General features: G+C 39.8%; 3 protein-coding genes across 7 annotated transcripts in view; 2 read left to right on the top strand and 1 right to left on the bottom strand.

The window, feature by feature from the left end:
* The window catches only part of sypl2b (synaptophysin-like 2b), a 9,349-nt gene extending 5,263 nt beyond the window's left edge, over positions 1 to 4,086 (top strand). The window contains exons 4-6 of the mRNA XM_061838407.1: positions 16 to 220; positions 1,105 to 1,296; positions 2,653 to 4,086. Coding sequence (XP_061694391.1) covers positions 16 to 220; positions 1,105 to 1,296; positions 2,653 to 2,778 — 523 coding nt within the window. The 3' untranslated portion in view covers positions 2,779 to 4,086. The remainder of the gene's footprint in view (positions 1 to 15; positions 221 to 1,104; positions 1,297 to 2,652) is intronic.
* si:dkey-65l23.2 (uncharacterized protein LOC793688 homolog) lies at positions 3,210 to 12,367 on the bottom strand. Of its 3 annotated transcripts, none has more exons than XM_061838373.1 (11): positions 12,243 to 12,367; positions 9,532 to 9,739; positions 9,329 to 9,442; positions 9,149 to 9,220; positions 8,962 to 9,015; positions 8,174 to 8,254; positions 7,939 to 8,061; positions 6,980 to 7,152; positions 6,829 to 6,893; positions 6,584 to 6,678; positions 3,210 to 5,122 (listed from the first exon to the last, which is right to left on the bottom strand). In XM_061838373.1, exons 1-11 carry the CDS (start codon positions 12,243 to 12,245, stop codon positions 4,983 to 4,985), a joined length of 1,128 nt encoding a protein of 375 aa, XP_061694357.1. In that variant the 5' UTR covers positions 12,246 to 12,367; the 3' UTR covers positions 3,210 to 4,982. The 3 variants fall into 3 exon arrangements, with proteins under 3 accessions (XP_061694357.1, XP_061694376.1, XP_061694366.1); XM_061838392.1 differs by lacking the exon at positions 12,243 to 12,367 and adding an exon at positions 12,033 to 12,236; XM_061838382.1 differs by lacking the exon at positions 12,243 to 12,367 and adding an exon at positions 11,723 to 11,870.
* On the top strand, positions 11,887 to 27,280 carry LOC133510446 (ataxin-7-like protein 2). Of its 3 annotated transcripts, none has more exons than XM_061838361.1 (10): positions 11,887 to 12,028; positions 13,128 to 13,199; positions 14,402 to 14,708; positions 15,689 to 15,909; positions 16,557 to 16,636; positions 16,715 to 16,824; positions 17,980 to 18,151; positions 19,124 to 19,245; positions 23,136 to 23,494; positions 24,520 to 27,280. In XM_061838361.1, the coding sequence occupies exons 2-10, from the start codon at positions 13,181 to 13,183 to the stop codon at positions 24,561 to 24,563; spliced, it is 1,434 nt and encodes a 477-aa protein (XP_061694345.1). In that variant the 5' UTR covers positions 11,887 to 12,028; positions 13,128 to 13,180; the 3' UTR covers positions 24,564 to 27,280. The 3 variants fall into 3 exon arrangements, with proteins under 3 accessions (XP_061694345.1, XP_061694338.1, XP_061694331.1); XM_061838354.1 differs by lacking the exon at positions 11,887 to 12,028 and adding an exon at positions 12,343 to 12,494 and having other exon boundaries at positions 16,557 to 16,627; XM_061838347.1 differs by lacking the exon at positions 11,887 to 12,028 and adding an exon at positions 12,343 to 12,494.

Genomic DNA, 27,280 nt, shown 5'->3' with positions numbered 1-27,280 from the left:
TTCACGTTTACACAGGTTAATGGAGCATCAGTATGAGGTTCCTAGCTGCAATGTCAATCACACCAAGCCACAGTTGTATGACCTGACTGGAAACTATGCATCGTCGGCGCAGTTTTACGTCTGCATCGGAGTGTTGGCCTTTCTGTACAGCACCGCCTCCCTCGTTGTCTATTTGGGCTTCCAGCATTTGTACAGAGAATCCAGTCGGGGCCCACTTCTGGTACGTTTTTGCCTTCACCACACACCATGTGTGCCTGTACCTGCTCACCCTTCAAGTGTCGAATTACACAGTCAAGTCAATCTCGATTTTTCATAGGATAAATCGAGTGACAGCTAGCACTCACTTTTTCCACATTATAACCTTGACCTAACAACAACAAATAATTTTGGTGATTCTGTCTGACCTGAAACAGGAGACTGTTAGTCTGATTTGACTTTAGAAAATAAAATGATTTGCACAGTGTATGTAAACTTCTGGCCACAACTGTGTTGTTTAAAATTTATCATAAGGCCCAAAAAGGTTTTTTTGGTGTCAGAATTTTTTCCACAGCCGTATATGTACATACAGAACTCACTTTAAAGTTTGGGATACCATACTTACAGTAAAATTCCAGGATGACCATGAAAATGTGGTATAAACATTACAGGTGAATTTTGTTTAACCTGTAGTGTGAAAACTAAGGGAATTGCTAAGAGAATTGTAAACAAAAGAAAAATGTGACACATGCACACAAAGAGCATTACATCTTTATTTTGAAATAAATGAAAAAAAAAAAATAAAATCAGTGCAGTGTACTTTCTACAGCAATATTGTGCGCCGTAAAAACTTAAAGGTGGTTTGTACTTGACTCATGTAAATAAAATGACTCAGACTAGAATGATTTATATAGTAGTGGTGGGACTATTAAAACATGAAGACATGAAATATAAGATTCTCGTGACATTTACAATTTGAAACCGTGATACAGTACACTTTGAATTTTATCGACCCCATTTTAGTGTGGAATGCCACATTATTATTGAGAAAATGTCCATTGAATCCACGTATGTGGCATTTTTAATAGTAACGAAAAATGATTGAATCCAATCCTTTGTTTGGAAAAGGACCTGCTGGTGACCGCAGCCTTTGCATTTATGTGGCTGGCTTCCTCCTCTGCTTGGGCCAAAGGCTTATCCAACATCAAGTGGGCCACCAGTCCATCAACCATTCTGACTTTTCTCAGCGTGTGCAAGGACTCCACCAACAACTGTACAGCTGGCGCAACACCTCACTTCGGCCGACTTAATGCCTCAGTGGTAAGTTCTCAACTTAGATATATCCCTGGCATCAGGCCATCCAATGTGGTTAATTTCACATTTTGTTACAAATCAATACTACTGTATTGGTCAATCCCTACTTGTGTATTGTTTTTAAACTGTGACCAATGTGAAGTGTTGAAAATGGCTGTCTCTGTTTGCCAATGCAATGTTAATGGCTCAACAAGTAGGATGTTTGTTTCATTTCTAAAAAAATTATGGTTTTTGGAAACGCAAGGTTTATACACAAAGCCAGCAAATACTACACTATAGGCATCATGTTAGTTAGACCAGCACATTGTTCGCTCATGGCACAGAAATTGGACTGAAGTACAACATACCTCTTTCTTTTGGGCAGCATTGTTGGTAAGTATTCTTTACACAGTCCGGAATTTGGTGACAGTTTGGGGGGGGGGGGACTGATCAATGTTCCGATCACATGATGGAGCAATGTGTCTATTTAAATGAGCTGTTCATTTTACTGTATATACTTGAAAAATATATTTACAATAAATTATGGCTCTTTGTTCATCCACTTATGCCAGTGAGTCATATTGACAGAGAACAAATTAATGGTCTTCAATTAGATGGTAGGAAGTACATACGTAAATATATGGACCTGTTTTTTGTGACATTTTTGAGTGCCATGAGAGTTTTCAATTGTAAAATAAGTGTTGTGGCTCCATAAAGTATGAAAATCACTGCTCTAATCAGGTCATGTATTCTAATCAGTTAGGTCAAGCCAACATTACAACATGACAGAAATAATGGGTGCTAAATTACTGTCATTAAATTCCACTAAAATTTCTTGGGGCCCATGATGAAGAAAGATGAATAAACATGAAAAATAAAAAAAAAAAGTTGTACTTTACCAATGTGCACTAGCGTGTGACGTGTGATTCAGTGACACTCGAGTGTCGAAGGGATACAAAAGGATCATGGGTAAAGAGTGATGTCCCTCCTCGCCAATGGGATGCCAGGAAGATGCTATGGCGATAGCCAATGGGAGAGCAGCTCTATTGTGCCACTTTCAAACGAAGATACAGGATGTTTACTTGGAGGGTGGGAATCCAAGTAGCCATTTTTGCCTTTCGTATCCTGAATTTTCTTTGTAACTAGAGAATATTTTTCCAAGGTGGTGTTTCATAACATTAATTTTTCCTTACTAGAGATGTTCGTAAGTAGAGGTACCACTAAATTGAATTACTACTTTGGTCCTGGAATAAACTCATAACTCAAGGTCCACCTGTACATTTGTTTTAAATTTTATTTCAAATCGTTTGAGGCTGCCTGAAATGAGGTTTACTTGTATTTCATTCTGCTCCTTTGTGTTTGTGTGTGTGTGCTTGTGCGCAGATCTTTGGCTTCCTTAACTTCATCTTGTGGGTTGGCAACTGCTGGTTCATTTACAAGGAAACTCCTTTCCACAAGTCAGCCGAGCCTCCCGCCGCAGATGTGGAGGGTGGTGCCCGACCGTCGTAATTCTTCCGGCTCCCTTATCCCAGAATTGTCTTAGCGCCATGTCTGCTTATTTTGGAGCTACAATGTGTTGAAGAACAGCTGCAGGTTAGAAGCTGCAGGCCATGTTTTTTTTTTTTTTGTTAAACTCTGCAGGCAGGTTAGAGTACCCCATTTCCATTTAGTGCCTTTAACCATTTTTTCCCCCCTTGACTCTCAAACTTTGGCGCCATGGTCCTCTCAAATTTTTCCAGAATACCTGCTTCCAATTTTTTTTTTCCCCATTTACAATTCACTAACAAAAGCTACTTCCAACCAAAATGACTGACTTAGTGTTCAAATTTGCACATGGGTCCTTGAGCCTTTTTCATGCATCCAGTTATGATAGTCATGCCCACCCAATTTCGTGGCCTTTGGTGAAACTGGGAATGGGGGCTTATTTTATTTTTTTGTCCCCCCCCCCAACTTTCAATGGGGTGCTTTTGAGTGATTTTGTATCATGTGTTGGAAATACAGCCTTTAAGTGACTGCACGACTTTCAGGATTAATGCAAACCTTTGAAATTATTTTACTCCCCTTTTGATGATTAGTTTATACATTTAAAAAATATATATATGTAAAACCCAGGAAGGAAAATAGCTCTGGCTCTGAATGCATATGCTTGTGCAGGTCTGGACTCTAATAATAATGGAGTATTGTAACTGAGAATTCTACTTCTCAGTTCAATTTTTGAATGAAACAATTTGTTAAAAATTGTCATTTGGTTGCCAAAATGAGTTTATTTAAAAAGTGTGCAATTTTTTTAAATTGCATTTTCCCATCTGTTGACATGCATGACATAACTTGGCTAATCGCACAATTGTTATTGATTTTAAATTTTGGGATTTGGAATTGTCGATTTAAATTTTGGTCTTTAGAATTGCTTACACAAACTGACATGATTTTCTCTTTGTCATGTGATTGATATGAATTGAAGACTTGTCATCATCGTGAAAGTCAGATTGTATGTCAGTGACTAAAACTTCATTTTTGAACTTATCTACTTTGTTACAAAATGTACAATGCAGTGTACATCCACAAAACAAAACTTCTGGATATGTTTGTTGTAAACATTCTTCAGTGAAGCCTGATGGTGGCCATTGTTGTTACGTTGTGTTAGTGAACCAGAATTTAAAACAAAAGTATGGATAACAAACAGCGATGGCAGTAGAAACAGTGGATTAGGGATGCTTTGTCTGTTCACTATCAGTCAATGGGTTGTTCCTCCTTGAAATGTGCATTGCTATATAGCTATATATGTTTCTTATTAACTAGATAAATAGTTTATCATTGTACTGGACTTTTTTTTGCCCAATTATATATGCTTATGTGCATGCTTCTACCAAGGTTTCCTTTCATTCTGTGTAATTAGGATTTTCCCCCCTAATTTGTTCATTTTTAGCCCCAATACAATGGTTTTTGTCAAAGAAATATGATGCGTATTATGTAATGTCCAGTCAGAACCTGACGGAGGAGGGGACAGGTCACATGGGTGAAGGAAAGGAAGGCCCGCAATGCACCTTTTTGCTAATATTAGTTTTTATGCTGAATACAAATCTTAAATCCGTTATGAAGGAAACATTTTTATTTTTAGTTTATTTGCAAAAAATGATCGCACATTGCTGTATTTGCCGGAAAATGACGGAAACGAAGCGGGAAAAAGCCGATCAGGAGCGTGACGTAGAACGTTGTGACGACATGGATCTCGTAGGAATACATTATAAGAACGGCGACAAATTTTCCGATAATTCGAGCGATGAACGTTATTCTGAAGGGTCCCAGGAAGACGGTGAAGAATACGAGCTTTATGAAGGTGTTAAAGGTAATCAATTTGAGCCAGTTAGAAAAAGAAAAAAAAAACACTGGAGGCACAAGTCGTGGAGTCAATGTTGATACGTTGATTTTACATTGTATTCATAAATTGCATCAACATGACAATCCAACATATAATCAACGCTGCCATGCTACATGGAAATTGAGCCATTAAAAAGCTGTGGTGACCCCTAACGGGACAAGCCGAAAGGAAAAGAGGAAGAAGAAAACATCATTTGAAACCTTTAATATGCAGTGTGAAACCAGACTTTTTCAAACTACAAACAATTGCAATTAAATTATACTGCCCACAGAAAAACATTTAGAACAAATAACATAACTTCTATTCTGTCATTTAGAACAAATAAACATTTTGCTTAAATTAACCCCCAACTGGGTTCCTCTCGTAGCAGTTTCCTGCCACTGCCACCGAATCTGTCAGGCGCATATTTTAGGCAAGACGTGACCGCACTTTGTACGTCACTCAGGGTGCCCTCGTGGTTTGTCAAGACACATTCTGAGATCAAATTAAAGAGACTTGGTTATTATTGTCTGGCAAACACTACATCAGTTAGGAATCTATCAAATGCAACAATCCATATTTTGTTTATTGAAAGAGCGTTTGAAGTACCTGAGTTTCTCGTATATAATGCGCACATTTTTTTTCCCAAAATATTTTCAAAAAGTTAATAGAATGCATTAGGTAAAAATAAAATCACATTGTATTGTCGCATACAGGTACATAAGAGTGGTAAAAAAAAAAAGGTATACATATACATTTTGATATTATATTCGATGTCCTATATTACACATTTATATATATTACGGTAATGTGCACCACCAACCTGAGCTCTCTGACCTCCTCGCGGGGAGTTAGCTATTTTACGATCGTTAGCGTACCATATTTGTTGCTACTGCACCAAAGATCAGAAACGAATCCCCGTGAGTTGGTTTTAACTCAAACGAAGACAAAAAGGGTTAGTTGTGCAGCCGCTTTTGAAAGAAATGGTGTCATCACTCCGGCCGATGACGCGACCAACCCGGAAGCAGCAGTTCAAAACAACGAGAGCTCAAACTACGTAGTCGGAGCATAATGGGTACATTTAAAACAAAACCAAAAAAAAAAAAAAAACAGTAGGGCACACACAATTGAAATGCTCGCTTTTTTTTTTTTTTCAATGTGCCCAGTACACTCGTTTCTACATAGTTTGACCTCACGTTGTTTTTAAACCCACTTGATGCTGTATTGAAAGCTGCTACAGATTATAGCCGAATGGAGGGCAAGAGGCTGCGCTGCGGAACCCAAACTCTTGGGATTCAAAAAATGTTTATTGATAAACGCCATGGATGGCACAGAGGATGACATGCTGGAGGAGGCACCAGATCAGGACCAAGTCGTCAATGATGAGTTCCACAGCGATGCACCAAAGGTAGCTACGATGTATATTTTTCAGATTGGAAATGACTCAAATGCTTCTTTTGAACTCTTGGCCAAGGATGTGTAATGCAGTGTCTAAACTGCACTATGCACAAGTATTTAATGCAAAAAAAAAAAAAAAATGTTTACGTTAAACAGAGTTAAATAGTTTATTTAAGACTGTATTAGTATGCGTTATCAACAGTATTAATAAAATGTTATGCCATCATTGAGCATTTATTTTAGTTGGTTGAGGAATTCTGTTCTGACAACCAGACCAGGACAGTGTGTCCTGTGGCCCGTCCCGAGATATAAATTACCAAAGATTATTATCAATGATTGTTGTATAGACAATTTTTTTGAAAAACAATACAAGTACAAACCTAGGAAAATAGAAATACAGATAATTCCCAATATTTTGAGCATATGAGTAGCAGGAAATTGGTAGTGCGCATTGTACACTGGTAGAAGGGTTTTCCGGATTTTTTTTTTTTTTTTTTTTTTTTGGGTCAATTTTGGGGGGTGCGCATTATACACGAGAAATTACGGTATGTTGTTTACCTTGTAAAATCTGATATGTTGTGGTAAGCCCAAATCCGAACTTTCCTCGCTTGCCTTGAAAGTTCATCCCTGACATGACCTCATTTGTGAGAAGTCTGCAAACAGGCACACAAAATAATTACATTATTAAATGCATTATCATTTGAAAGTTAAAACAAGTACAAACTCTTCATCTGATTCTCCACTGTACATTACTGGTAAAAAAGAAAAATACATTCCGTACAAAATATATCATATTCAATTACCTCGTCAGGATCCGTTTGGTATTTTCCTTGAGGGTTACCCCTCCAACTATCAACATTTGGGATTTCTGCAAATCAGAAAGAGGATGGCAATATTAGGAATTAGTTAGTTGTGAAAATGAAACTCAACAACATTTTTCATACTTAATCATACCAGTTTTGCAGAAGCAGAAGGGTCTTCCGTCACCTTCTGTTCAAGGACAATAAAGTCGGCCAGAGATCGTATCTGTACAATGTTGATTTCCTCTTCTTGTGCTGCCCTACGGCCTCGATGCCTGACGGTGTCTCTTATCTCAGTAAGCAGCATCAGCACTTTTTCCTGGAACCCTGAACAACGACACACGCGCAATCCAAAAGCACAAATATGACAAAAAGTTCTTAATACGAGTGACAGTATCTAGCGTAATTTCCGACCTGTAAGCCCACTGGGGCCTCCACTCCCTGAGAAAATTGTGCCAAACATATACATGCGTTCATCTGAGATGACACGCTGTGGCGACCCCGAAAGGGACAAGCCGAAAGAAACACACAAGCCACAACTTTTTTCACATGCTTTCAACCCTGCGGTTTATGCGGTGATGCAGCTAAGTTGTGCATTTTTTCTAACGGCCGCAAGGGGGCACTCGAGCGGAAAAGCTAAGTGTGATATAATGATAATCAATGTGGCGAGGAAGTGACTTTTACCGGTATATATATATTCTTTAAATAAATCGGCCGTTACCGCTGCGCTAGTGTTAGCACTGTGCTAGCGTGCTGCTGTGTCTCAGTGATTTTTACCAGTATGTATATATTTTTTTTAAACCGACCCTGTTAGGGCCGCGCTAAGCGTGCTGCTGCTGTGTTACTGCTGCGTCTCAGTGATTCAGGTATGTTTGTTTTTTACCAGCACTGTCCGTGCTACCATGTTAAGCTAAGCTCAGGTATTAAAACTCTGTGTACCATCTTTGTTTGTAAATATCTTGCGTTTCAATGTGGGCACTTGCGGCTTTTACGCAGGTGCGGCTTATGTATATACCAAATGGTATTTCCTTTACAAATGTACTGGGTGAGGGTTATAAGCAGGTGCGCTCTGTAGGCCGGAAATGACGGTATATTCATAGACATTTGGCTTACTTGCTTCTAACATGGGCCAACTCTCTTTGGAGGAATGGGGGAGGCTCGAGGTTGATGGTGGATGGCTTGGTTTTGAATGTCTCAGGGTTCTTCGTGGTGACCGTGAACCAACTGTTCCACTGCCTAAAACAGTATGAATAAAACAGAATATCATGGTAACCATGTTTTTTTTTTTACTGTGCTTTTTGGGCCAGATTTCTCTTCATAAAGTGCTTTACACAGAAAATGTATTTACTTTGATGGTCTTGCTGGGAAATTACAGAACTGGCATCACTGTCGGAATCCTCCATTTTAGGTGTTCTGGGGTTTTTTGGAGCTGTAAAGAAAATAAACCATAACCTGCAGTATTACATCACTGACAAGTTTATATAGTATTGACATCCATTCATTGAATTCCTGGACTTTTCGAAAAATTATCCATCCATTTTCTTAGCGGCTTATCCTCACAAGGGTCGCGGGGCGTGCTGGAGCCTATCCCAGCTGTCAACGGGCAGGAGGCGGGGTACACCCTGAACTGGTTGCCAGCTAATCGCAGGGCACACAGGTGGGTCCGGGATTGAACCCATGACCTTAGAATTGTGAGGCCAATGCTTTACCAGCTGAGCCACCACGCCGCCCTGAAAAAAATTATCATTTTTATCAAAAATTAAAACAAAACATGCCAAATTATACATTGACATAACAAAAATACTACATTAATGAATGACACTGTTAACAGGCATGCAGTGAGAGATTTAAATGAGACATGCCAATTATGATTTCACCATGCACAACTGGAAAAAATAACTTTCTGGTCACTTTAACTAAACCCGTCTTATTCTACCCGCAAAGAGTTGGGCGGGTACCCTAACCACCTGTTTTAGCTGAAAAAAAGAACAGATATTTTGGATTCATTAATTGTAATCGGCAGACTCCACCCTTAATTAGACTGAGAATACATCCTCAATGGGGGACGCCAGTGTTTCAGGATATTCAAAATAGATTTGGTTGAGTAACACGATTCCATCAACTAAAATCACGTACCACAATCAAGATGAAAATGTTTTTTCTTCGGAGGACCTGCCAAGGTAGCTTTGCCTGCAAAATAGGTCAATATATTAATAGAAGTACCAAATTTTTCATTATACATGTTTTACCTTCAATGTACTTCACAAAACATGGAGAATTCCCTCATAATTATTCCATAACCAAGACCAAGTTAATGGCATACTTAGACTCTGGAGCAGAGCTTGACAATTGTGTGATGTGCTCTCCTCATCTTCTGACGATTCTTTCAGACTCCCTTCAATACAAAACCAAAAAAAAAAAAAAAAAAAAACCATTTTAATGAATATACAAACACTAGGGGACAACTTGGATGCCAGGCAGGGAGGATAAAAAACTGATGTACAATCTTCTAAGGTTCTCTTCTTGAGGTTCCTCTTCTGGGCATCCTCAGCTTCATTTACAGTTTTATCCTTCACAGTAGTTGTGATCTCGTAGTCGTCACATTCATCATACTTGACTGGAAGGGAAAAAAGTCAAGTTTGCAAAATTGGTTCTAGCCAGAGAAAAGGACATTTGTGAATGAAACGTAACATTTTCTATGAATACCCGATGTGAACTTTATTTGGAGGAGTTTGAACTCCCACCATTTGTTGCCCTTTACTGGCTTCTGTTTCTTCTTCAGTGCGGTTCGCTCGTTCAACTTTGGCCAGTACAAGATTTCTTCTGATGTGTCAATCCAGCACAATGGCACAACTGCCTCTTCTTCCACATTTCCTTCAATCCACACTGCTCTGGCCCACATCTTGATGTAACGCTGGCACGCACACAAACATGTCAAAATGAACCAAATCAATGAGTGAATAATTGGGTATATCATATTGTTGATAAAATCTAAACAATCCACGCCAACTATCACTGAACTCACATTTTTCCATGCCATGCAAAAAAGTTAATAAGACTAATCCATGACGATAGGGGAGGCATGCCACTGTCCTTTTTAGATCTTGTTTTGTCAACAACCTTCTCTCACAATTCTGCACTTCGTGGCGCAAATACATTGGCAAAAAAAGTTGACAAAATGTTGCTCATGGACACAGTCCCACACCAACATTCCTCCTGATCGTTTCTCCCGCAGAAAGGCAAATTGCATTCTTGTGGAGCATGAAACTCTGGCCTTGTTTGTGATCAGACAGTACGCGTTCTTTGGCATAAGATTGGACTTGCTAACTTAAATTTTAGAAAGTCATTTAGAAACCTGCGCTGTGGCGTTTTTTTTGAGTTTCTCACCAATTTTTTCAATTTATATTAAGTTAAACAATTTCACCTAATTGAGACTGGTGGGCCAAAGTTATTTGGTGAAGCATTTGGCCCATGGGCTACCTTGTGATAAAATTTCAAAACAATCGGTCAACGGACTACAGCATAGGTGTCAAACTCAAGGCCCAGGGACCAGACCTGGCCCAGTGCATGATTTAATGGGGCCCGCGACGGCAAATCATGTGTATAAACTTCTGTGATTTTTGTTCAAATCTGTGACGAAATTTCAAATTGTCATACCATAAACGGTAACATTGGGATATTGCAAGCATTTTTATGTGCCCCAAACATCAACAAGTTGAAATACCCATTACCCTTGATTTCTGGTTCCATAACCAGTTCATACATTTCATGTGTAAATATGAGGAGGTGAAAGATTTTTAACGGCCCTCTGAGGGAAACACTAACTACGATGTGGCCCGCGACAAAAATGAGTTTGACACCCCTGAGCTAGAGTGCTCGCGACATAATTTTCCGTTAAAATAAATAAATTAACGTATACAATGAAGCCAATAATAAACAAACAAAAAAATTGCTTCAAGTAATTTTTCCTCAAAATCATAAAACCAACTTGTTTGTTTTTGGACTGTTTACAGCTCAGGTGTCCAATTCAAGGACCGGGGGCCAGATCTGGCCGACCGCATGATTTTGTGTGGCCCACAAAGGCAAATTATGAATATCAACTTCCATGATTTGTGTTAAAATCCGTCCCAAAATTCCAAATGATCATGTCATGAATGATAACGTTGAGATATTGGAAACATTATTGTGTGCCCAAACATCAGCCAAAGTTAAAAAAAAACACTACCCTTGATTTCTGATTCCACAACTAGCTCATAAATTTCATGTGTAAATATGATGAGGCGGTTAAAGATTTTCACGATTTCACAGTCATAACGGCCCTCTGAGGAAAATTGGAACTGCAATGTGGCCCGGACAAAAATGAGTTCAACAACCTTGGTTTACAGGGATATTTACAGCCAGTAGATCTACCTGTGAACAGCCACATAAATGCATTTAAAAAAAAAAAAAAAAAAAAAAAAAAAAAAAGAAATGTTTTTTTTTCCACTACCATCACAGTACGGCCTTACAGATAGATCAAAGCGACCCTTCCCAGCCCAGGTAAACTACAGACTTGTACGAAGGTCAGCAACAATGATTTCATTTGGACCAAACGACACACACAGTACATATACTCTCGTTTCAGATGTTCTAGTTGTATTACGAAGAATATATTAATTCCTCATCATTGAGTAAAACGCAAACTGTTTGGGTACTTAATTGTAGCTTCGACTAAAAGTACTTGGATCGATTCTGCTTTTGTCATGGAGCGTGGTACACCGCGTGTACCGTGATACAAATTGGGCCCCGAAAACATCGGCAAAAATACAAGTAATCCATTGCGGACATCAGAAAAACAGAGCATTTTTCTGGTTATCCATATAATTAGAAAAAATAAATATGTCATGATTTCACTCACCGATTGGTTTAAAGAGATTAATTGCGATGAAAATTGTCAATCACAATGTACGAATGCCGCCGATTTGAAAACTAGAAATGGGGCCGTCACGTACAGTGCATCATGGGAATGTTTTCTACCAGTCACTGCCTCATAATGACGAGATGTGGATCACGTACTAGTGGTTCATTTAGTTGCGACACCCACGGAGAATAGACGTGAAAACGACGTCTTTTGACAACGTTGTCATTCAACTGTAGTAAGCACGTTGAATTTAGGTTGTTCGACGTCGCGACCTAATACAACGTAAATTCAACATTGGTACAGGTACCTGTTCTAAATGAAGATTTTACATCTTGCACCACTCTGTTAAGGAATAGTTCCTATAAACAGAAATATCTCTTGTTCCTTTGTTGTTGTTTGTTCTGAAATTGAATATCGTACCAAGGCAGCGCGACTTCCGGAAAAAAAATTCCTTGTGTTTTTCCACACTTGGCTAATGAAGCTGATTCTGACAATTTTGTATTTAAAAACAAATTACCATTTACGTTTTTGGATTCAAACCCGAGTAATCGGAATTCTGATGCAGTTGTGCTCAAGAGTCGCGCCGCAACTCCGAGTAGAGCGACAACGACGACGACATTTGGCGGGCACTCGTGACGTCACTATTGTGCGCAAGCCACAGTGACCACAACAATGGCCGCGGTTGACGGCCGACGTCTTAATCTCGAGGAATTTGTCGGACTAAATTGGAGTTGCTGGGTGGACGCTGTCAATATTTTAACATCAGACGGTAAATCGCAAAAATCCCAACGTCATTGGTGTCACGATGACGACTACCTCTTATTTTGGGTTTTCGGTGTTTGTGTACGTGTGTGGATTATAACAGTGGTCGGGAGAAGCGGCGGCATTTAAAAGTTAGCTACACAAAAAGCCGCTGCGTCCTGCTGGAGGAGCCGAGTAGTTGCTTCCCTCGCTCGAAACACAGACGTTTTTAATCTTTTTTTTTTTTTTTTTTTTTAATTCACTATAACTTGACACGTGTCACTCGAAAGATTTCTCGACATACTGTACTTTGCTAGCACAACCGACACCGCTGGTCGTCGTCGTGTATTGCGTATACAGTACACATAAACCACGAAAATGAAAACAATGTAGATATAACGTGGGGGGAATTTACAACTCTACCGGTTCAGTGACCAGTCGATTCTTTGTCTGTCTGTCTCACACGAGTCATATGGGATGGACTCTGTAAATTATTTTAAGATGAATATTTGTTGCGATAAATGAATGTACACTGCTGTGTTCTTGGTCATTGCAAGTGTGCACTTTGTCATTGTAAGCTTTGTCGTGCTCAACTGCCATTTTGATACTAATTTGGCGATGCTTGGATTGATCGACTGACGCTGTTTCATCTTTCACGCAGCTGGGACGTGTCCACAAGGAGCCAGCAAGTATGCCAGGAGGTGTCGTGAGCACATGAGCCTCTGGAAAGAAGGTAACACAAAAATGAGTTCCATTAATAATCAGAATCTCTATATTGTCCTGGGAAGGGATGTTAATGTTGCAGTAGTTGCACACAATAAACAAGGTCGACAATGACAAAATAGGCGGTGAGAATGTGATCCAATTAAGAATGTAAAGGTTTGACATACACATGCACGCATGCATAACTAAATACATACAAGAAACACCATAACTAGACATAAGATGACTTAGAAACGGTGATGTCGGAAAAGTACTGCATTACTCAAATACTGGCAATTTAAGAAATGACTCAAGTCACGTGTTAGTTATTCCAGAAAATTAATTTAGTGATAATAGCGAGCTGAAGCTTCCTAATGCAGTGTACAACTTATAGAGCCAACGACACCAAAATGTACATTTTAAAACGGGTATTGTTATCAAAACTACATGTAATATTAATCACTTTGATTATAATACGAGTCTGAAAAAGTGATTGGAGAGCATTTTATTAAAGCGCAAAGTTGCAAAATTGTCACTCGACATCCCAGTGACGGCCATATTGCCTGCGACGTCATTTGCAGATGTCACACTGGGACAGTCGGCATATTAGAAGATATGCACTTATAACTGACAACAGACTCCCCGACAGAGAGATGAGGAGGACGAGGAACCTGATCAAATATTCTTTCTCGTCCTCGCACAGTGGCCGGTGTTCAACAAATCGAAGAAAGTAATTGGGAAGTAATTATTACACAATGCACAATAATGGTCCAGTACTGCAAAAGTGTAAATATGATTTCAGTTTAAAAGTGCATTTGATTGTTGTCACTTTTTATTTTATGATAAGATTACAGTTTTAATGGCATCTTAAAAGTGTAATACATTGGGGGTTAATTTTTATAGTGAGTGGCCATAAATCTCATAGAGGGTAAGGACTAACTCACTCACAAGGAGTTACAATACTTAAATAATATTTATAATATAAAGTAAGAACTTTCCACTCCGTTTGTCGTCCGGGCTGTGAGCTGGTTTAACGTGCTGCGTGGCTGACATCACTCTGTCAAATCACCTTGCGAGTTAAATAGCTGCTCAAAATTGTTACTAGGAGCTAAAAACGATTTCTCGCTCTTTGAATCAAAAATACTGTGGTGTGGTGTGTGTGTGTGTGTGTGGTGTGTGTGTGTGTGTGTGTGTGTGTGTGTGTGTGTGTGTGTGTGTGTGTGCCCTCTACAGACATGCACATATATGGCGAGTGTCCCTCCCGTGACAACTTCTACCTAGTGGTGTGCAGCCACTGTGGCCAAGTGGTGAAGCCGCAAGCCTTTCAGAGACACTGCGAGAGGCGACACAGCCTCCTCCCCAAGACATGTGCACAGTGGCGTAACTTGGCCCCACAACCGCGACCTCGACCGGGCTTTCCTGTCAACCTTTCCCCTTCCACAGAGGATGTTGGACATCTGGCAGAAGTGACTTTGGGCCCCAACACGGCCTCCCCTTGCCACCAATACAAGTCTGTCAACAGCCAAAAGGAAGATGCGAGGTAAAAGGAATGAATGGTCGTGCATTGAGTCAACCCCAATTCCTTTTGGGAGTTCAGGATTTTGCCCAGGTGGGATTAACAAAAATTTGACTGTAAATAAAGTATGATATGAATAGTTTATTTAATTTGGGGGAAAAAATGCTGAGGAAGTGCAATGTTACCCGCCCCCCACCCCAAAAAATGCTACTTTCTACTATTGTCGTCACACAAGGGTGAATAGATGTGATGTATATGATGTATCTTTTTAAATGTATACATTGTCACTCATCCATTTCATTCTTTTTTTTTGCCTGCATATCTGAGGTCGGGTGACAGGGCAGTAGCTTCCCCCGGCCACTTCACCCAGCTCTTCTGTGGTGTATCTCGGGGGCGTCCCGGTAGCGATGGGCACGGCGGTTCTTTTGTGTTTATTGAATCATTTGAACCAGTTAATTTAAAAAAAAGATTCATTCACTGAATAACTCGATTCTTTTTCACAAAGTCATTCAAGAGCTTCCTCATTCAGTTCATGATCCATTCCTAAGGTTCACGTTGATGATGATTTTTTTTGTTGTCATACATTGTAAACAAGGAAAGGCGGGGAGATAGTTTAAAAAGCAGTCCAATATAACTAACCAGATGAATCAATATTTTCAATATTTCTTTTTTATTGCTACATGTCAAACAAGTTACCAGTAGGTGCAGTAGATACTCAGAAAACAAACAATAGTCAGCAGCATTCTTGATATACACACTCTTAAGGCTATGCAATTGAGCAATTTGTTGAAAGGGGTGTGTTTAAAAAAAAAATGCAATGTGGCTTTCAATTAGTAAGGTCATCAATTTTGTAAGAGAGGGATGATAGGCTAACGTCTTTTTTTTCTTCCTGGGTACGCCGTCACGCGATGGACCAAAACTGCATCGGCGATCGACGTGTCGAGCACCGCTGATCTAGTTCATTGTTGCTATTTTTCCACAATCTTCTCTCTTCCCTTCTGCAGCCTGTCTCCAGCAGTGAACTTGCCCCTTCCTCACCAGTCTGCTTCCACACTTCAGAATGGGGGACTTACGTCTCAGGCCCCAGGCCTCGGTTGTTCCTCATACGTCACTATCTCATCCTCAAAAAGAGCCCCTACGCTTGCAGCTGAGCGCTTAAGTGGTTCTCCTGCTCCCCCTCTGCAGGGAACAATAACCCACAGCCGGATTTGCACAAACTCTGAAAGTAAGTCTGTCAGTCTTGCATTGTAGGTTGTCTTTTCTTACTCCTTTTCTGTCTATCCATATGGAGACATTATCTTTTGCTTAATATAATTATTTGGCTCCTGAGAAGTTTCACCTGCCGGTTGGAGTTTGAATTGGTGCGTTTGATATCATGTTTTCAGTGTAATCTTCATCTACCTCACAACAGTAGACAAATATATTTTGCTGAAACTAACACCACACAAACGGTTTTCTTTTGTCATGTTTTTATTGGAGACGGAATGTAAACATTCAAAGTGCAGGGTGGAAAAAGTATGTAAACCCAAAGACTAAAGACTTCCACGAGAGAATCTCCTTCAATAATCAGCCATCCTAGAGAAAATCAATGTGATAAGTTTGGAAGTGTTAAAGTTGCTTTGCCCTATTAAAAAAAAATATCTCCATTATTCTCGAGAAACGCTGCGTCTCAACCATGAAATGTTTATTGTTTCTGCTCTGATGAAGACTCACGACCAGTCCAGGATGTAATGAGCACAATCATTTTAGAAGATGGATAAATGTTATTATGAAGACGATTTTGTTTTGTGGAATTTACCTGTGATAAGGTCGAATAGTCTGTGTGTCTTTCCTCATGACATTTACTGCTCTGTGTTGTCTTTTACCTCCTAGTGCATGAATGTGACTTGAAGAACCCAAGTTGTGCACCTGAACCACAAGGAAAGAAAACACCCTGCAAACGAGTATGCAATGTAGAGTGTCTTTTTCTATCCTTGTCTTCTTTGTTCTTGTCACTGTTGGCATGGTGATGACATATGAACGATCTTCAGACTGAAAGTGCCTCGGTGGCCTTGAAGCGGCGTGCTGGAGGTCGACATGTGGAGCAGCATCATGTGGACAAACAGAAATTAACAAATGTGAAAAACTGCCACATTCTCAGGTATTTTTTTTCATGATTTGAAAGACTTCCCAGATGTCCAAATTGAAAGATTGTTGACATTGGTTTGTCAAAACACGCAAAATACCCACTTATGACACTTTAAATCACTCTTTTTTTACGGATTCAGTTCTTTCTCTTTCAAACGAATCACAACTCACCATGATAGTCATTGGCATAGCTGATGCAATACAGGAAGACATTTAGATGAGTACTATCAAACAATCGCACTGCACATGGAGATAGACATAAGTGTCACTCACAGTCAGACCAAGGGCAATATAGAGTGTCCAATTAATGCATGTTTTTTTTTATGTGGGAGCAAACCGGAGTGCTTGGAGAAAACCTGCCCAGGCACAGGCAGAACTCGCAAATTCCACACAGGTGGGGCCAGGATTTGAACCCTGATCTTACAAACTGTGAGGCCAACGCTCTACAGCCGCGCCACTGTGCTGCCCAATCATCATTGAGTTTTTTTTTTTTTTTAAATAATACACCACCTTTCATATTTAAAAAGCAACACAAAGTGTATCACAAGACAAATGATAAGACGCAAACAGATCCGTGAGCCAACAAATCTGTGCCAATGCTGCAGCAGCTTTGGTTACTTTTTGGCTTTGACATGACTGGGATGGTTCTAGACCTTCGATGGTTCTTGGTCCTCAATGTTCCCAAGATCACAAAGGTTAGGAGACCCCTAAGGTTCCAGGACCTCAAAGATTCCCAGACCCCAAAAGTTCATCGACCTCAAAAGTTCGTAGACCTCAAAGCTTCCTACACCACAAAGGCTCGTGGATTCAAAAGATTCCCAGACCTCAGAATTTTCCAGACCTCAAAGATTCATAGGTCCCAAAGAGTGATGATCTCAATAGTTCTTAGAACTCATAGGTTTCTGGACATTATTATTTTGAATGTTGTTTTTTTTTTTTTTTGTCAGTTTAGTCCACTTTGCAGGATACTCCCAGTCGAGCTGCCAACTTGGTGTGGGTGCACATTATGTAAATTTGCCAGTTGGTGACATTACAATGTCACAATCAAACAAATTTAAATAGTTAAATATGAATTCCATTTGTGACATCACAATGTCAATCTGGTATTGAGAAGTCCACTCAAGTCCAACAAAACTCATTTATCTGACTCTCATCTTGGTCCCATCAGGGCTACATCAAAACGGTTTCCAGAAGACGAGGCGGGTGGCACCGTCAGAGTGGAGGTCCAAACCCCGTACCCCTTCAATCAGGGTCTCCTTTCCAGCGAGGAGAACGAGGATAATGAGCGAGAGGACGCCACCGACCTGCCTGCAACATCTTGGCACCCCAAACCTCTTGGTGTGAGTCCCAGGAAGGCACAACGCAGTCAAGTCTCAGCACATTTAGTAAAGGGGCGATCGGGGGCTATATCATCCAGGTGGACTATATTTCACTAACAAGTTCTCTCGATGGATCTGTTTCTCAAGAAAATTAAATTGGCAGTGATTTCCTATAATATCAATCTGTTTTGGAGCAATCAGTAAATAAAGTAATTGCCCTGGCAACCCAGATTTTTCATTACCAAAATCAATACACCCACGTCTTGGTGTGACATCAGTGACAGAACTGGAGACCAAATTTCCTGCATAGCTGCTGTGGAAAAAGGAATGTACTATACTATAAAGTGGCATTATTTATTCATATTTTATACAGTGGGCTGAAAATATTTTGCCGAATTCGTTATTTCCTTTTTTTTAACGTTTGTCACACATGGGTTTCTCATAAAACAAATTTTAATGGGCAAATATGAATGCCATTTACTGTCACAATACACATTGTACAATGAGAGGAGAGCGTCTCCTGTATCAGTGTACACCTAAAACGTAAAAATAAAAAGTAGATGTGTAAAATGCAATGCATAGTGTAGTACACAAGATTTGAAATTAATGTCCCTTCACATTAATAGCACAGCCAGAGTGTCTGTCTTTTGCTTTTGTTGTTATTTTTTTTTATTATTATTATAGAGATTTGCTCAGGGCAGGGGAAGAATCTAGTCTAATGGTATTCACAATTACAAAAAAAAAAAATCCAAAACCATTCACTTTATCAGCATTTAATTACAGCACCGCTGAAATTCATGAATTTGCGGGCATGACATCACTATATACTGGTAAATCTAATCTGTGGTAACAGTACAGCTCTGCATAAGTTTTGCATTTAAAAGTGTTTCTTTGTTCTGGAACTTTTAACTATTTTTTTCCCCATAATAGTCTTTAATCATACCATTAATGCATGCTTTGAACCTTGTTTGACTTTGTTTGTTGCTTGTGCAGCTATGCACTTTTGGATGCCGTACGCTCGGATGTAGCATCTTCACCTTCGACCGACGCCTGCACCACTTGCGCTTTGCCCTTGCTGCCATGTTGGAGCGCCATGTAAGCACCCACCTGTGGAAGTGAGTAACATTGCAACTACTCATCCTCATACAATGGTACTCAAAAACTGCATCATCTCACTCCTCCAACTTCCATTTGGCTATTTAAAAAAAAAAAAAAATACATATTGAGATCAATTTGGGATAATAATAAACTGCATGTAACCCATTATTAATGAACCGGCCACATGTAAGAAGAAGAAAGTCACTTCTTCTGACCATTCAGTTCAAAGATAGTGCCTCCTACTCAGTATCCTGTTGTCATCTGTTTTTTTGTTGTTGTCATTTTTGGGTTGGGCTATGAGGCAGAAAAAAATGCTCAAAATATATATTTTTTCATAATCATCTGATCTCAATATGTATCATTGTTTTATTGGTAAGATTTCAGTTTTAAAGCATTTTCACTGAAAATTATTGCTAGAAAGTATTTTTTATTAACTTGATTTACTTGAAATAAAAAAATGGAAAAAAATGACCATAGAAAAATATTAAAACTTTTTGCTGAAAATGACAACAAATGTCGAAAAATATACAATAACAAAATGAACTAAGGTGCACTCTTGAGTGTTTTTGCAGATCTGCACACCCCATGCTCAGACTTTAGCCATTTTAAATCCATCCATCCATTTTCTGTATTACTGGATATTTGTTGAAGGGGGTTATAGAGCTCGTGCACCTACGTCATAAAATCATGTGACTTTTGTTTACTTCGCTACATTGCCGGTCAAGCTAAGCATTGCTCAATGCTAAATCAGTTGGAGACGACACGGAAATATGTCTTGTAGCATGACCCCCAGAGTCTTGTCCGATACCGTCAGACACTTAGAAGGTGAAAATAAATGATGGTACGTGGAAAAATGAGATAAATTCGGCATAGAGGACCCGTATTTAATGCCAAAATCGATGTTTTCGCCAATGAGAAATTGGACTGTTATTTCGATTCCGCTTGTCTTGGACAACTGGATATACACATGGATCTGGTGAGGAGGCCGTCGATATTTACACGGAAAAGCTTGAAAGCGTAGAAAAGTCTGGACGCATACGAATACTTTATTGCTGGATCTGTTCTTATCAGGAATAAATCCCACATAATGACGGTTTTGACGCCTTGTGAACGTGTTTGGCGACACATCAACCTTTGCCGGAATCCATCACTCTTATCTGCTAGTATTCAATACAAATACCAATATTTCAATAAATGATCCTTGGTTTTACACAAACTCGCATTCATTAACTATGATTGGAAAAAAAAAGAGGATGGCGTGGTCTCCATGGAACGTAGATGGAAGCGATTGCAGCCACACTTAACCTCTGTAAACCTCTGCGACAGACAGGTTTTTTTTTTTAACACGAATTGTTCTCAAATGAGCCAACTTAGCATGATAAATACTTTTTTGGTAATTTGAGATTGAGAAAAATAATTCCTACCTGAAATGAAGCAATCCAAACACAGGCGTGTATTTTGGTTGAGCACCATCCATCACGTTTAATTGTCGAAATCCATCGATATGTTCTGGTCTTTTCAGCTGCCATTCCATAGAATGATCTCTTTGAATATCTGTCTTGTCTTTTGTGACAACCAACAGCACAACAGCTCTTGGGTATTGTAAATATTCAGCTTTGTTTGACCGGCAATATGGCGCAGTGAAAATGGTGACGTCACGTGCACGAGTTCTATATAATCTAGTGTAATACTGTGCAATATAAAAACTACAACTACCTGAGGGCAGTGTACTCTGCCTTACATGCGTGGCGTTGTCTTATTGGGAATGCTACTAGTTGTAAGCAGGACAGCTCTCGCTACAATATGGTTGGCTCCTGCATCATGGAGGGGCAGGTTAAACAGGTTTAGGGCTAGGCTAGGGTTAGGGAGGGTTAGAGAGGGTTATAGGGTTAGTGGTAGTCATCATAAAGCTTCTGCACAGAACTCCCCTCTTTTGTCGTCTGGAAAAAGTAGGATGTATCCTATTGTGATTCATCAGCCAATCATTTTGAAGCAGGGAGTGTCCTGTCTAAAACACAAGTGGAATTATTAGTACCCCCAAATAATTGGCTCGAACATGAAGAGAAGCCACACAATGTTGGAACAGCAGTAGGATGGTAAATGTTAAAAACAAGTGTTATATTTTTGTGCTTTACAGCTCAAAGAAAATGTTTTTTTTCCCCCCAAATGAAATGTACAGTGATAGACTGAGACCTATTCTTTATGCACCATGCAATGTTGTTGAGCAGGAAAAGGCGGACTAATTTGCTACTGCCATGCACATTTCTGCCATGTTTGATGAACTTAGTATGCCGCAACTGATCACCGTGGTTGATAGGAACTTCATGGTTTCGCCTTCACGGTAGCACTTTTTTGTTGAGGGGAATGTGGGCACTATTGGTGCCTGACTACAATAGTACAGCCGTGGGGCACTTGTTGCTTAGGGAGGACTACATGCATCATATTGCAGCTGGGCGTTTCCTGACTAGAAGTCTAGTGCGGTTCATAATGGACCTTTCAGATGGCAATCTTAAGCTCCGCCCCCTTAGCCATGTCCCACAAGCTTCCAAAATGGCGATTGAACAGACCATGTTTCAAGTCAATTCTCCATCGCAAATTCCAGATAATATTGGGATATGTTTTTTGCCAAATGTGGCAAACTTGTCCAAGAGAGTTCTACAGAGAGGTCTCAACTATTTCACGGAAGGATATGTACACGGAATTAAGATTTTGGACGGATCAGGACGCAATGTCAGAGTTAGAGCGAAATATTGGCGATCGATGCAAAAACGTTTGATGCCTTACAAACTTCATATTGAAATCCAACAGGATAAAATATTGGAATCGTACTGCGGACGTACATAAAGCAGAGTGAGTACTTTTTACTTGGAAAGATCACGAGTAATATCATTGTAGTCTTTGTAATTGAGTGGGTGTATTCATTTGACTTGGCTCGTAATGAAACCCAGTGTTCTGTCTTATAAGTCGCATGTTATACTAATAGGGAAATAGACATTTCTCTTGCATGACATTGTGCATTTACCTATCACGAACCTGACTCGTCGGCATAAAACATTACACACTTCATTCAGCAAGTCATTGATACGCTAACAAAGTGAAAGTTGTTCTCCTGCAATGTATAAAGTACTGATAATTCAATCAAACTCAGAGAAGATACTTCTCCCTCACTTACCCCACTACAGCCTTGTGTTTGTTGATATTGTCCACATTTAGCTGTACGTGCGGTCTTCCGCGAGCCTTAATCCATCGTAGCCACTTGGTCAAGTGTGTTTTAGGCTTTGGATAATGAATCAACCGGGCCCCTTGTAACCTAGCAGGATATTTTTCATCAGAATTGCACGTTCCCCAAGTGGATCTGAGGACCATTTTGTTCGTAACATTAACTTTTCCAAGCGCACGCTACTAACAACCAGCACTGCTTGTAGAACAATATGGTGAGAGGGGCGTGTGATCGGAAAGGTCCGTAGTCCTTCAAAGAGCAAAATATCTGTTCGACGTATGCTGCCCTCGTGTGGTCGAGGCAAGCACACAAGAAGGAGCAGCATCTGTTTGATGCAATGTGACAAAAACTTTTAATTCTTTTAAATTTCTTTTATCATTACTGTATACTTTTATCAACTGCAATAAAATGGAGGGCTATTTTTCTTCACTAAGAGACACACTGCAACATTTTTTATTGTTTTTCTTGGATTGCTGGTACAGCTAATGGCATTCTATTAATTTCAACTAGAAAAGATGGTTTGAAGTTTCTGTTGAGTTGTCCCAAAGCAAATTAGTCTCATGTCAATGCACTACTGTTTGTATTCAACATTCAATCAAGTTATTTAAACATTATATATTTAGCTGTTGTGTCAAATTTTTAGGAATCATGGAAGTTTGACGGGCTTCACGTTGCTCTCATTTCCAGGAAGATACCACAAACGTCATCAACTCTCAGGTCACCTCGTGTCGCAGGTTCTTCTGTCCAGAGTGGTCCCGGACGCTCCCCCAACCTCGCTGCTTCTACCTCACAGCTGGAACGCACACCTCAGGGTACCAAAGTGCCACCATCGACCAGAGGTCAGGCCTCCGATGGGAAAAAGTCGCACCATCTTCTCAGCTCAAGCTCCAACCACAGGCCTCTTGGACAAAAGCGAAAATGTGACGGTGACTCACAGTGTCAACGTTTGAGCCACCTTCCTTGCACCGAGTGCGTCTCTTGGACGGGAGATGGCGTCAGAAATCTGCGGTCATGTGCCCCTGGCAATGGAAAGACCTCTAAAAAAAGTGAGTATACTTGCGGGTTTATTTGGCTTTGCTAAGCCTCGTTCTCTGCATATTGTCTCTCGGGAACTGGAATGATATTCCGGGATCAATTTGCCTGTGTGGCATTTTTAATTTTCCAAAATTGTTCGAAACCTTGGAGGGGAGGAGGGGAAGAATCCAATAAACTTTTTTTTTTTTTTTTTTAATATGTACCTCAGTCGGTCTAGTACTGTACTGCATTTTATTCTAAGTAAGTCCAGTAAATCATTTTTTGCAGATGTTGATTACACTTATTAACCTAAGCAGAAGACATTTTTTTTCTCCAAAGAACTTTGAACTTTTAATTTTTTTTACTTTGTCTATTATGCCTACTTCTGACTGAGGCTTATTTGGGCTAATTCTGTAGTAGAAATTCAGCACTGCTTCAAACAGAAATTGACAACTTCCTGTACATTTTCGCATTTTGTTACAGTATGCTAGACTTTCCCACAGTTTCCTATCAATTGATGAAACATGTCCGGGGAGAACTTTGCACTCTTTTTTTTTTTTTTTTTTTTTAATGAAATTTGATCCACATAATGGTGGCCTCAAACCAAAATGGCTGTGTTTCTGTTCAATTTCGTGCATCCTTGTCTTTCTTTTTTTGTTGTTGAACCTTGTTATGATAGACATGTCCACCCAATTTCATCTGGTGAAACTGGTGCCTGGCGCCATTTTTATTTATATATTTTTCTACTTTCTGCGAGACAGCAATCATGTCAGGGATGCTTAATGCTTTCCCGAGGATACTTTGGTTTGGAGAAATTGTTGCATTTTCAGCAACATCATTGTCAGTAATGGACTTCATATTGAGATCTTTATTGGGATTATCACTTAAATACGCTCTGGTCAACTTGACCCAGGTCCATTGACCAACAAATATAACACGACAAATAATCGTCATTAATTGCATTCTTTTTATTATGGTGGGCCTATTAATACACGTGGCTACAATTTACCAATGTAACTCAAGTAGTACATTTCTGTTTGTATTTTCCTCGTTCCAGGCACAAAAGATGACTGGAAGAAGCTGAAGCCGGGTTACTCATGAAGACCAGCCCCCAGTAGCAAAAATTGATCAGTAGTGGACCCCCACCTCCCCCCTCCACCCCACCACACGCTCAAAAATGTTTTGAATTGACTAAATTTATTGTTTGAACCCAACAAACTATGACAACAAAACACTTTGATATAATTTCAAACAAATTTTACATTGACTTCGTGAAGAAATGCTTTGCAACAATTCTCACATTAAGTTGAAAATGAATGTTACTGAGCACTCCTCACAACAGCTAATGACCAAAGTAGCCGCTACCAGCAGCAGCTGATGCTAACACCCACTTAGCCGCTAACAGCATCAATTGCTGCTAACAACCACTAGTGGCCGCTAACGACATCTAATGACTGCTGACGACAGCCAACGACCCCTTACAACCGAGAGCAGCAAGTAACAACAGGTAGTGATCGGCAGGAATCGAATATGATTATGCTAGGGCACAATAGGGAGCAAGTATGCTGCATACATTTCGAAAATGCATCTTTTTGGAGAGTCCGTTGGTGTGGCCACTTTAGAGCGTCTTGTTTCGGTGAGGAAAAGCGCCATGGCGGCCGACCTGGTGAGATATATTCCATCCGCCGGAGGCTTTTACAATGTTATTGCACTATTCACCAGCGAATAGTGAAAATCTGATGATAATTGACAGCTGTTATAATTGCGTTTAAGAATTTTTTAAATGATTAAAAAAAAAAGCAACACTGACGACAAAACTGAAAATCCAGGATTAGTTGAATCTGTGGGTGTCATAATCTGAGTATTCAGTGGATAGAGTAGCCATATATGGCACTCAAGTAAGAGTATGCTTACTTTTGAATAATATGACTCAAGTAAAATGTACACTTCCAAGTATTTACTGTAGTGTGAGTAAAGAAATACTCAGTGAAAAACTACTTGAGTAAGTGGCGAGTCCAAGATGAAGTCATTGTGACAGAGTAGAAATACAGTAAAGCCTCGGTTCTCGAACGTCCCCCGTTTCAAACGAAAATTTTGAGATTTTTTCGCTTGTGTTTTTGAAAGAAAATCGGTACTCAGACACCCCCACAAAACCCGAAATAACATATTGTGCGAAGCCAGATCAGTTTACCCACGACGCACTTTGTTTTGAATCCCCATACCACCGAAAAAAAACCCGAAATAACATAATGCACTCGTCGCAAGCAGCTGACCCACCAACGATGCGTTTTGTTATTGCCAATTAGAACGCCCCTGGAAAAAAAAAAACTGAAATGACATAACGCGCGCGGCGCAACTAGCTAACTACCTAGCCTAACTAACTAACTAGCCTCTGTACACAGACGTGTCCCAGTATTACCGAGGACTACCGTATTACCCCCAATCATGGCTCCAAAGAAGGCAAGTTGCTTAAGTTGCTAAAAAAAGCTTTTTTCCCCCTCATTATTATTTAAAGTTATTCTGCACTTTGGTTAACAAAAAAAAGTTTACAAGGCTGGGGGCCGAGTCGCTACAGATACGGCAATCCACTCCCAGCCTAGCGTACTCTACTACTAAAGCATACATTTTGAGCAAAAAATATATTTCTTAAATTATTTTATTATGTAAAGTAATTAAACTATACATGTGTTTCTACAGTTTATTATCAGGAAAAGCTAAAAAAATGCTTTAAAAAGACAAATTTTTTCAGCTTGGAACGCATTATTTCTTTTTCCATTCATTGTAATAGGAAACATCCATTCTGTTTTTGAACAAATCACTTCTCGAACCGTTTTCTGGAACGGATTCTGGTTGAGAACCGAGGCATCACTGTATTGATTCTTCTTAACAAATAGTTGTTCCTTGAAAGTGCTGTGACAAAGACAGCCATCCTTTTTCTGAACTGCTAATCCTCACAAGGGTTGTGCGTGTTTGAGTGAGTGGCGGAGAACACCCTGAACTGGTTGCCAGTCAATCACAGGGCACACATACACAAACAACCATTCATACTCGCATTCACACCTACAGACAATTTCAAGTCTTCACCAACCTTTCAGTCATGTTTTTGGAATGTGGGAAGAAACTCAATTTTGTACCTGGAGAAAACCCACGCAGGTGCAGGGAGAGCTTGCAAATGCCACACAGACTCTTTACAATACAGTCCAATTTATCCAAAATATTACTGAGTAAATGTGGCCCGTTGCATCTGGTGGTGGTCCACTGTATATTTTTTTGCATCTCACCAGTATGTAGTTGTACGAATGTAAGAAAGATGCTAAATGAATTTGCATCCATTTTTCTGTGGGTAGGAGTGATATTTGACGTGAGACGTGGTATCGCTGTGCTCGGCGGACACGGTTTTAAATCATTCAAATTTGCCAGAGTGTGCTATGTCAAATTTAGAAGACATTTTCACACAACAGGACTTAAAACAAGTCCTGGTGACAGACCAAAATCATTCAAGACCACTCACGACTTCAGGGGACTCATCTATATTTGGTGCCAGCGGCTATTTCTCGAAAAGGCTTTGTGAAAGACTGCAGTGGTCTGTCTTATAGTTGACGAGTCCTAACAACCCGTAACAAGTACAGAAGTGAAAACTCCTTGTTCGGATACACTACAGGGGGGCAAAGGTCATTGACAAAGGGGCTCAGCTTGATTTTTAGTTACGTCTCAGCAGATGAACATAAAAATACGTAGACATCATCAACATGCTTATGAAATAAAATTTTCATTTCCTTTTTTTTGTTTTTTTTTTTACAGTCAGAAATTAAAGGCTT

This window comes from Syngnathoides biaculeatus, chromosome 2 (assembly GCF_019802595.1).
Source record: "Syngnathoides biaculeatus isolate LvHL_M chromosome 2, ASM1980259v1, whole genome shotgun sequence".
Classification (NCBI taxonomy): Eukaryota; Metazoa; Chordata; class Actinopteri; order Syngnathiformes; family Syngnathidae; genus Syngnathoides; species Syngnathoides biaculeatus.
The sequence above is the reverse complement of the archived record's forward strand: the minus strand, read 5'-3'. Positions and strand labels throughout refer to the sequence as shown.

What these genes read in the sequence shown, in the direction of transcription:
- si:dkey-65l23.2 (XM_061838373.1), bottom strand. An exon ending in AGCTCTGCTCCAGAGTCTAA is followed by an intron (nt 9,016 to 9,148) that starts GTATGCCATTAA and finishes CCTATTTTGCAG; the next exon opens with GCAAAGCTACCTTGGCAGGT. An exon ending in ACCAAACGGATCCTGACGAG is followed by an intron (nt 6,679 to 6,828) that starts GTAATTGAATAT and finishes GCCTGTTTGCAG; the next exon opens with ACTTCTCACAAATGAGGTCA.
- LOC133510446 (XM_061838347.1), top strand. Translation starts at nt 12,398, where the DNA reads ATGGCCGCGGTTGACGGCCGACGTCTTAATCTCGAGGAATTTGTCGGA. An exon ending in CATGAGCCTCTGGAAAGAAG is followed by an intron (nt 13,200 to 14,401) that starts GTAACACAAAAA and finishes TGCCCTCTACAG; the next exon opens with ACATGCACATATATGGCGAG. An exon ending in CCTGCAAACGAGTATGCAAT is followed by an intron (nt 16,637 to 16,714) that starts GTAGAGTGTCTT and finishes AACGATCTTCAG; the next exon opens with ACTGAAAGTGCCTCGGTGGC.